Genomic DNA, 11,017 nt, shown 5'->3' with positions numbered 1-11,017 from the left:
TTATAATATGTGTAAAATCAATACTTACGATGATTATTTTGTCTTAATAATATTATTATTACTGTTTTAAGCTAGTTTTATTCATTTAAGTTGTTAAGTAATATGAGATTTTTCGTAGTAATATTAATGTGAACTATTTTCAAAATGTCAGCCTCCATGAGGCAAGTGTCCTATATATTAAATGGAAGTCTGTTTTCTCATTTAAATGGAGACATTGTTAGAGGTGAGTGCAAATATTTCCATACAAAAATTCATTTAAAAAAAACCCTCTTTTATTTTTAAAGTTTAGTCGAAATATACTTTTTCGTGTCTTTAGCTCGAATTATCTCCACTCAGAAATGACAATAGGTTTAATGTTTGTGTATTAAAATATCTTGATTTAAAAGTTGGAAGAGTTACTCTACAGCATGTACAGTACCGACCAAATCCCGTGGTCTGCTTTCTTTATCTGCTTATGGTCATGGTATGCATCGGGTCTGCTATGTCTACAGTGTAGAGGTTACTTATGATCAGGGTAATTTATGGTTAGGGTAACCATTGTAACCGATGTAACCAAATAAAATAAGGCCCCCTGTAAAACATGAAAATGACTGTCACCACTGTATCCCTAAGTCACCATGAGAATAGTGCGATAACCACAGTAACCAAATGAAATAAGACTCTCTGCTAAACAGAAAAAGGCTTGTCACCTATGTTACCTTTTGTCACCCACAGAATATAGCTGTAACTATTGTAACCAAATTAAATAGGACCTCCTTGCTTAAAAAGTCAGTCACTCCTGTAACCCTTTTTCATCAAGAAAATTTAGCTGTAACCATTATTAAACCATCCATTGAAAAGAAAATAAACAGTTTTGTCATATATGTTACTATTGTCACCAGAAAACAGACTTTTACAGTGCCTTGTTACCAGTTACAAATGAAATGGGGTAAAAGTCCAGACTAATTTCTGGCCATCCCAAAGCAAATCCAGAGTGGACATAGAAAGAAGACTAAAATTGTATTGAAAATGACCAAATGCCTCTACATGTGCATGAACCCGTTATTTGAATTTAATATACAGCGGCTGGCATGGGTGAGCTTACAGGCGGTTAAAAAAAGGGTCTACTTCACCCTTAAGTGCTCAAAGCGGACCCCAAGAGCTGTCTGTCGGCCATGAGTAAACCCATAGCAGACCCAGAGCAGATGCAAATTTTTAAAATCAGATCCTAAGCAGACACAAAGCAGACAGGAGGTCAACTTTAGAGGTCTGCTTTGGTGTCAAGTTGTGTCTGGTTGGTGCTGTAATTACTGTAATTCATCTTCGTTTATTTGCAGTCAGTGTTTTATGACTGTTTATTTCAAAAAAACATTATTATACTGTAATGAATGAATTCTTCCTTAGTTGAACAAGGCAGAAAAAACATGCTTTTTGAAGCTTAAATTCTGCTGTTTTGTAGTTTAAAGTGTAGCATATATTCTTTTTAAGAGTCATCTAACAGATATAGACCATGGTCTGACAGACAAGACCTGAAACATCATCAGTCCAGTACATTCTCTATACTTTTATTTAGCTATTCAGACAGAATCGAATTTTTGAGACCAGAGTTAATGTAAACTTGTTGATGCAGCAAGTAGATAATCACATTACATCACAAGTTGAAGTCTCATTAAAATGGCTCTAATAGGAAATTTTGCTCAATTTCTTCAGTTTTGATGTTTGATATTTATTGCAACTATAGTATTAATAATTAGGGTAATTATGTGAAAACCCGGCAAGAAGACTTATTTAAATGGTTGTTTAATCGGGAAACGGAAGAGCACAACAATCATCTGCCCAACCTTTAGACACTATGTGACCTTAATTTCTCCATGGCTTCAATTTGCAGGTTTTTCTTCGACTTCTGTGAGACACAAATCGAAAAGCTCAAGATCAAAGAATTTGGGAGGCAAAAGAAACACAGTCGGAAAGGCATATGGCATCAAAAGGAATGATGGTTGCTTTGTCCACAAAGGGGAAATCTTGGTGAATCAATGTGGATTGAGATTTTACCCAGGGGAAAATGTAAGAGTTCTGACTGAACTTCATCCACCATCTATCATGAAAATTATGTACACCCAGACCTAAGTTTATTATGAAGTTTAACTTCTTTTAAGAGCTTTTTATTTTCCCAACCAGTGTAAGTGCTATCTCACTTGGTACTACAGTCAAACTTTGTTATCTCGAACTAGATGGGACTGTTTAAAAACTTCGAGATATCCAAGTATTCGAGATATTGAGGGTAAAAGACTAAAAAACCATGTGGTTGGGACTTACAAATCACTTTGACATATCCATTATATTCAAGATATCAGTGTTCAAGATATCGAAGTTCAATTGTATCTGTTTTATGCACAAGAAATTCTATAATCATCAGCCTGAGTTCTGTTGTACTATTAAACTGTATCAGAATAATTTAGCAAAGATCCAACTAGTATTCAATCAAAATCAACAAGTGTGGCCAAAATGCACCAATAATAAACATGTAAGCGGAATGATAACACAGAACGTTTTTTTTTAAAGTTAACATTGTTTTATCTTCTGTAGGTCGAAACTGACAGAACAAACCGCCTGGTTGCCATGGAAGATGGGACAGTGGTCGTCTCATGTGAAAAACTGAATCCCTATCCTCAGAGTCCTCTGTATGGGGCGGTTCAGAAAGGGGTCACAATTTACAAGAAGTTCTTTCATGTTATTCCAATACCATTAAAGGCAAAGTTTAAACTTGTGTCACAGACATAATATATGACTTGATATGTATATGATATTGTTTGTAAATTGTATTGATGCTAAATTAATAAATAAAGTTTTTTAATCTGAACATTCTTTTTCCTGTCTTCATATACATGTATGTCTAGGATTGGAGTTAAGAATATTTTTGTGCATTTGTCTTTGTGTCAATGTTAAGACTACATGCTGTGTTAAAAATCCAAGGTTCAATGTGAATCAGAATGACTTCATGTGCAAATCCAGAAAATTCTTTCGGGGCCCAGGGGAAATTTTGTTTGCCAGTGGGGATCTCAGACCTATTTTCAGTAACTTTACTATAAGTATGTGAATTTAAAGTTCGAATTTACCAAGCTTTCTTTTCTTTTGTGTGAACAGTATCCATAATTCATTTGTTGTAGTACTGTGGAATCATTAAATTTCATGGGGGCCAATTTTCGTGGATTGCTTAAATTTTAGAGGTTCGAGGGGACGTAATTTCGTGTATTCTCTTAAACATACAAAGGAAATATGACTTTATTACCCAAATTAATTATTTCGTGGAGGATTTTAATTTGTGGATGAGGGGTACCCACGAATTCCACGAAAATTGAGCCACCACGAAATCTAATGATTCCACAGTATATGATACAGGTACTCTATAAGCAAAATATTTTTGCAATTCAACAGCTGATATATATATATTTTTAAATAAATTATCAGAAATCAAAATCCTAGCAATATGCACACCTCTGATAAAACAGTACGTACAACTGATCTGCAAAAAAACAACTTCCTATCTTAAAAACTTTTGGAGGACTTTTCCGTACAATAAGGGTGCACATCCACCCGCTTGACCACCCACCCGCCATTTTCACCATTTCAATAACTGGATTTCTCCTTTGGAAAACCTGGTTAATAAAAAACCTCAAAGATATCATCTCTTTATACAGTTGATTAAAAAAGTGACAAATGAAAGAAAAAGACATTTTTTTTAAATGATTTATTATTAAGTCCTTATTTCCATCTGTAATGCGCAAATGCTCGCTGTGCTTCACATTCTTTATGGAGCTGGTGCTTTTTTCCAACTGCATTACCCTAAATGATCAAGAAAAAGAATAGCTATTTTTAGTCATTTTCTAATAATAAGCATTTGCATTTGAAACAATAGAGCACATGAAAGTAACAGTGCTCCAAATGTAATAAGATTTGTATTGAATAACAATAATTTTATTTAGGACATTACAAAATTGTTCTTTATATGCCAGTGCTTGAGGACAGGACCCCAATTCCCAGTCATCATTTTTTTTTTATTTTATCAAATTATTCTTTGATCTTCTATAATGACATAATTCTAATCTATTTTCATACCTTCATTTTTCTGAAAAATTACCTTAAACAAACATTTAAAATCATTAATTAGATTAGAAATACATTTATATCATCAATTAAGGATAATTTTGAAATGTTTGTGAAACACTCTTATGCCCCCTCCCCCTCCCTTGAAAACCTCTGAAAATTAATGGAATCTGCATATATACATGTACTCGGAATTTTAAAGTCCAAGGGGCATAACTCTGTCAAAAACTGCTTGATTGTACCAAAAATTGAACTTGACCTAGATATTCCTACGATAAATTTGTATACCAAACTTCAAAATACATGTAGTGTGTGACCTCTTTGCAGAAAATAAATGAAAACCGCAAATAATTGGAATTTTTCTTAGTCCAAGGAGCATAACTCCGTCAAAAATTGATTGATTGAACCCAAAATCAAAGTTGACCTAGAATTTTTTATGATAAATTAGTATACCAAATTTCATTTCAGTATGGGCGACCTCTGTGATGAAAATTAATAGAAACTGCAAATAATTGGAATTTGTCTTAGTCCAAGGGGCATAACTCTGTCAAAAATTTCAGTATGTGCAACCTCTGCAAAGACTGTTGGTGGACGGACCGACCAACAGACAGACCGACAGAAGCAAAGATATATGCCCTCCCTTCTTTGAAGAAGGGCATAAAAAAGGAGTAAAGAGCAGGGGGTCTTTACACAGGGTTGGGGGTCGGTCCTGTACTCAAGCACCTGTGGTGAAAATGAATGTTGTATCTAATTCAAATCTATTCACATGTAGTACTAGCATACAGGAATGAGGAATTTTGGAATCAGCACACTTACTTCATTATTGTAAGCTTGTAAAATCTCTGTTGCGAGAACTGTTGACAAGGGAACTTTTCGCTTTCTTGTGTCACAAGTCTTAATGATGAAATTTATTCCAACTCGCAGTCGTCTTCTTTCATGGCAGTACACTGGAACCTGTGAAGCAAAAAGTAAACAGATTGCAAAATTTATTTGGGACATGCAATTATAAAGAGTGGTTTTAACATCCCCTTGCTTCAATTTCGAATGATTTGTGGTTTGATTTTTTTACACCACAATTTACTTTGCTGAATGCTATAATTAATGACTGCCACATATACCGGTTATTACAGATTCAATATATCAGTTAAAACATTAATTATTAACTTAAATTACTTTTTGTTTTAAAAACAAGGCACTGTATACCGGTATTATAGTCAACCTTCGCTATCTCGAACAAGACGGGACTGTTTAAAAACTTCAAGATACTGAGGGTAAATAACTTTAAAATTAAAAGGTTGGGACTTGCAAATCATTTCGACATATCCATTGTCATTAAGATATCGGAGTTCGAGATATCGAAGTTCAACTGTATTTAGTATGCACTTGACATGCATATAGCATTACCTGTATTTATGTATGGTAATATAGTTATCAGTATTTAATAGAGTAAAGAGGACTATCTATTATCTAATTATGAAAAATAAATGAATTTGATCTCGAGCGTCTACAGTATGTGAATTTATTCTACTTTGATTATCTCCCTTACTCTGTAGCCACTTCCTCCTTTTACGATAGTCTTTAGAATCAGCAGCGGTTTACAATTTTCTACAGCACCATGGAAGACCTTTAAAGGATCAGTAACCACCATAGCCTTCTCTGCATCCGTAGTTGCTTTGTGGTAGTTTTCTATTTGTTTCATTTTAATGTTTTCCAAAACCTACAATCCAAAGTATAGTGATTTTTAGCACATGTAAAGTTATCTTTTTTTTAGTAGTAAAAACTTTTTTCACAAAACATAATATTGTACAGTATTTAAAGAATCACTACATTAATTTATAATCTTTTAAGTGGTAAATTTCCTTGTCAACATTGATTTTTTTTCCTTCATAAAACAGGCACATAATATCATAATATACCTGTTCAATGATTTCTCTTGTCTTTTCCTTTTTACCATCTCTCATGAGTATGTTGATAAATTTTCTACAAAAAAGTTTGATAATACATGTACAAATAATTTAATGCAAGAATAAATGATCATATTGTTCATTGTACAATCTTTTCATGACATTTAATAAAAGAGCTGCAAAATAGGCAAGAAACCATATAATTCCAAACAGGCATGTACTCTAATATATATACAAACTCATAATTGAATTCAATATGAATTTTATATATTCAACCATAAAAGTCACACAAAAAAACCCTCATTTCACACAACATTTAAGATTTTTCACCTCACTGTGGATGGAATGAGATGTAATGTCTGCAAAATTTTGATTGAAATTCAATACTGTGCCATAAATGCCATTAAACACTGTATGCTTAGAAAAAAATGTGTAATTACAATAAATCATGTCATTCCCCTTCTGCTTAAAATCAGCTCCTCTAATCTACTGTACAGTAAAATAGGGTTGACAATTAATGAAAACCCTTAAAACAAACTTTTTTATCATTCCTTGCTAAAGAGATATTATATCATGTACATATTAATATAAGCATTGATAAGAAAAAACCAAAAATTTGATTGAAACACAGAGGAAAGGTCCAACAATGAACATGTACAAAAAATGTGTAGAAATCAAATGCATCATATAACAATGGTTTTTGCCATGTATTACTGTCATAAGACCAGTTTCCACCAAGTACCTTGCCACCACTATATAATGTGTGTTCACAATTCATTACAATGGCAAAAACTGGTACTTGGCAAGAATTAATTTTAGGCAAGTAGTTTTAACAATGCAGGGACCAAATCTCTTCCGAGTCTAATAATTATATAATATGTTTACCAAACGTTTAATACCACTGATAATATGAAAAAAAAAATGGCATTATTTTTCATAAAAATTCTTATTTCATATCATAATAACCATAAATTTTAAAACTTACTGAACAATAGGATCATATGTAACAGCACTGGAGAACTCTGATTTAGCTGGGATCCTAATCTTCTTTTCGACAGGTTTGTCATCGATACAGAGGGCATTCAGTTCTTCAATACTCTGTACAGAAGGTACCCTGTCTTTGTACATATTTGAAAGGACTTTGTTTGTGCTGAAATAGCTACAATGAAAATAATAACCATAAAATTTCCGAGTTTCCTCTGGTGCAATGACAACAATTGTACAAGCCAATAAAGACACAAAAGAATGATGCTCAACAAATTTTTATATTTCATAAATAAACATATCCACACCTTGTTGAAATGTGTTGTTTGTATATCCCTAACAATGTATGGTATATAGATTTTCCTTTGCACAAAGCCATGTTCTCTCTATCACAGATTATCACTGTCAAATACAATTACAAAACTGTGTTAAGTTAGTCTTAGTTTATTCGTGATTTACATGCAACTCGATCAATCATCAAAAAGGTCTCCCACAATTAGTAATACATCATTTTAGAAGCTCGTCTAGAAACACACTGACATGGATTTTTTACTTCGTTATCAATAAGCGACTGCAACACGAGTGTTTAAAATATCGACATTTATAAGTATGAGTTAGTAAATTCCTGTGACACTTTTCAATGGTGCTATGATCTATGATCTGATGATAATGGAATCACTCAATCACTGAATCAGTAGTCTGATACCTTAATCATGCAGACAACGCTTTGGTATGACAATTACCAAGGAGCGGTGTATCCTTTAGATCTACATGCTGCTCCAGCGATCGGTCGTTTCCAGAAATCGACGCCTTCTCTGGTTGAAACATGCTGCAAATTCATTGTGCGAGACTCAAACTTTACTTCATACATTGTTAACATTGTTCCAAAGGAGCTTCGAGTGTGTTTGATGAAAGAAGCTTTAAAGGTATGATTTGAATGCATGACCTTCTTCTGATAAACTTATTTTGGTGACATTTTAGTGATTAATTATGCTGTCACAAACTTGAAATGTAAAATACGTGGATTATAATTTATATCTTGGGCCAGTGGGGGAGTCAAGTGAAGAATGAAGTCGTACCTAAACCGACTCGTTATTATCAGTTCTGTTACCCTCAGCGTTAGCAACACACTTGGCAACGGGTAACTCAACGAATTGTTACATGCGCATATATTGTGTGCATACGGTTCGCTGTAGAATTCACATCATTCCTATAGAAGTCAGTTATGTGTTGGAAATAATGCAAATAAAGAATAAAAATAAAAGCAGTAAAGTTTTCTTTAAAATTAAGACAATCAGTATAAGATAAATAAGCCTTAAAAAAAAGTTGTGTGTTTAGGGTAACCCGACCTTACCTACGAAAATGCCCCGATTCTACCATTTTTAGATGTCTGTTTTTATCCGATTGTGAATTTTATGTTATATTTATTAAAAAATCCATTTTTAAATATGACACAAACAAACATTCTTAGGATTCATGCAGAAAAAGATATGATAAAATTTTTAAAAAAAACCTACCTACCTAACCTAGTTTTTTCATCAGTCATGATCAGTGTTACCCTAAACACACAATTTTTTTAAATAGGCCTAATGCCTGTTTTGAAGGGTAACAGTTGAAATTGACACCCTCGAAAACCTTGTCAACTTTCGCTTCGCGGAATGACCTATATTGTTTGCTAATTCAGTAAAATCGTAATTTAATGATTCTAAAATTTTATGGGGATTTTTTTTTCAGGAGAACAAAGACAGAGCCATTGAAGTTTTGTTATCCAACTGGCACATGGAAGCGCTGGTTTTGAGAGAGCTTACTCCAAATATATTCACGTCGCTAAAACCTTTGCATGACACCTATTACCTCTCTGATATTGTAAGACAAGGACTGCGGTATACAACATGTCTGGCCCACACTTTTCTAGAATGTGTGAAGAAGAAGATGCCAACTAGGTTGCGCTATCTTGATTTGTCTGGATTTCCAACAGGTGTGTTATGTGTAGGCACTCATGTTCACGCATATGTACAATACTATTCTATGTATTGGTCAATTCTTATTATTAACTAAGGGTACATGTACATGCATTAAACCTATGATAATTTTTAATAGAAGGTTAATACATCTAATTATGAATTTAATTTGTCATTCCCTTTCATTGCTTGTATATTCACAATACATTTTACCTATTAGAATATCATGACAGCTGTTTGCAATTCTGTCCTTCACAGCTGAAGTCATCTTGTACTACCTCGCCACACACTGTATGCTTGCCCACAATGAGGCCCGACAGACCGCCATGGTCAACATGTACAACACTGCCATCCAGTACCTCCCAACCAACAGGACGTCCATGCATGCCGATAACTGTCTGCCAGAGTCCGTGTGTAAGTTTCCTCCATGTTTACTGGAACTTGGGGAGGGGGGAATGAAATGCTTTTATTGATAATAAAGGTTAACATTCTACTATGTAGAGTGATGATTAGTATCTGTATATAATCATTCTTTGGTAATTGCAATTTGCAACAACTTATCAAAATGTGAAGTAGCAAATGTACATTCACAGGTTAGAAAATATCATTAACAAATTTGATTTTTATAAAGAAGTTCCAAGAAAAATGGTTAGCAAAATTATCAATCTGCTTTTCAGTGGTGATTAAACTCGATGCATTTGTGACATCAGACCAGACTCATGCTGAGTTGTGTAAAGCTTTGAAGGTGTCAGGATTTCCTGAGAGTAAACTGAGACTGTGCATTGAGAAATTGGATGCCACATGCCTTGGAGAACCCAAGATTACAATAATGTTGAAACAAATAGACAGAAGGGTAAGTATTGTAAATTTTGGGGTGATGGTATAAATTTTTCATTCATATTTGTGGCAATATAATAATCTGGTTCAGCTCAGGAATACAAAACTCTTTTAGCACTTTGTGGCAAAAAGCATGAAGAAATAATGGTACTTGTCCATGTACTTACAATGTGTATTCATATAGACATATTTGTACACAATTTAAAATTTTTTATAAATAATAAAGATGTTCGAGTCTTATACACATTTCACATGTGTATTACCATATTTAGAGACTTGAAAACTTTTCCACTTCATTACAGTCTTTAAAAGGAATTAGACTCAAGTACAACTCATTAACTTGTGATGAATTCATCAAGATGGAACCAGAACTAAGAAGATTTGAGAATCTCACTGCCTTAGACCTGTCATGTAACACCATCCATCTTTATCAAAATGACACTGTCTGTGAAAGAATGTCAGAAACTCTATCCCTACTTCCACAACTTACAAGGCTTGATCTAAGCAACAATCGCATCAAAAACAGGCTGCGGCACATACTACAGAACATGAACCAATCGCTGAGGTACTTGAGACTCTGTGGATGCGGTCTGACCAATCTAGATTTGACCTATCTTGCCCATTCCCATCATGCCCCAGCACTCCAGGAAGTGGATATCAGCGAGAACACTTTGACGGCTTGTACTAGAAGTCTTGGTCAGTTTTTCTGTGAAGCTGGCTCTAGTCTGTGTGTGTTTGAAGCAGAAGATACAAAACTGACTGATGAGGTCTTGCTGAACCTTGTCCATCATTTACAAAGCCTAAAAAACTTGTTGTACATGAATATTGCAGAAAATAACTTCAGCGCCAATACTCTTCAGTGTTTTATGCAGGTTTTTGCATCACTACCTGCAGTGACTACTGTGCGCATTCCATATTGTAGGGAATGCTATCGGTTGGATGAAACAATCACAGACGATATGATTAGCATGAGGAAAATGCAGTCTATCGTGGACCTTTATGCTGTGACTGATCAAGTCAGGGGCGAACACAAGGAAAGATTAAAAATTGTTGCCACTGAAATGTCAAGAATTGATATGGAACATATATAATGTATTTATTATAGATATTTATTACTGTAATTAAAATCTGATTTTTCTTTTAAATGATCAAAATAAAAAAAAAACAAAGTACCAGTAGCTATAATTTTTTTGTGTTTCAAATACATGGACTGTTATAGTGCATAATTAACAAAGTTAATGTCTTGGA

General features: G+C 33.9%; 3 protein-coding genes across 3 annotated transcripts; 2 read left to right on the top strand and 1 right to left on the bottom strand.

The window, feature by feature from the left end:
* The first annotated feature begins 97 nt into the window (after nt 1-97).
* Nucleotides 98-2,839, top strand: LOC128164834 (39S ribosomal protein L27, mitochondrial-like). The gene is made up of 3 exons (XM_052828854.1): nt 98-223; nt 1,868-2,043; nt 2,566-2,839. Exons 1-3 carry the CDS (start codon nt 145-147, stop codon nt 2,758-2,760), a joined length of 450 nt encoding a protein of 149 aa, XP_052684814.1. The 5' UTR covers nt 98-144; the 3' UTR covers nt 2,761-2,839.
* An 869-nt stretch (nt 2,840-3,708) lies between these two features.
* On the bottom strand, nt 3,709-7,374 carry LOC128167020 (28S ribosomal protein S7, mitochondrial-like). The gene is made up of 6 exons (XM_052832509.1): nt 7,280-7,374; nt 6,973-7,146; nt 6,000-6,063; nt 5,630-5,800; nt 4,900-5,037; nt 3,709-3,822 (listed from the first exon to the last, which is right to left on the bottom strand). The coding sequence occupies exons 1-6, from the start codon at nt 7,348-7,350 to the stop codon at nt 3,742-3,744; spliced, it is 699 nt and encodes a 232-aa protein (XP_052688469.1). The 5' UTR covers nt 7,351-7,374; the 3' UTR covers nt 3,709-3,741.
* A 215-nt stretch (nt 7,375-7,589) lies between these two features.
* Nucleotides 7,590-10,947, top strand: LOC128166471 (leucine-rich repeat-containing protein 14-like). Its single transcript, XM_052831652.1, has 5 exons — nt 7,590-7,897; nt 8,706-8,949; nt 9,191-9,346; nt 9,610-9,785; nt 10,072-10,947. The coding sequence occupies exons 1-5, from the start codon at nt 7,685-7,687 to the stop codon at nt 10,858-10,860; spliced, it is 1,578 nt and encodes a 525-aa protein (XP_052687612.1). The 5' UTR covers nt 7,590-7,684; the 3' UTR covers nt 10,861-10,947.
* Nucleotides 10,948-11,017: the final 70 nt, after the last annotated feature.

Source organism: Crassostrea angulata, chromosome 10 (genome assembly GCF_025612915.1).
Source record: "Crassostrea angulata isolate pt1a10 chromosome 10, ASM2561291v2, whole genome shotgun sequence".
In the NCBI taxonomy this organism is placed as follows: domain Eukaryota; kingdom Metazoa; phylum Mollusca; class Bivalvia; order Ostreida; family Ostreidae; genus Magallana; species Magallana angulata.
Note: the sequence above shows the minus strand (reverse complement) of the source record. Positions and strands in the feature narration are given on the sequence as shown.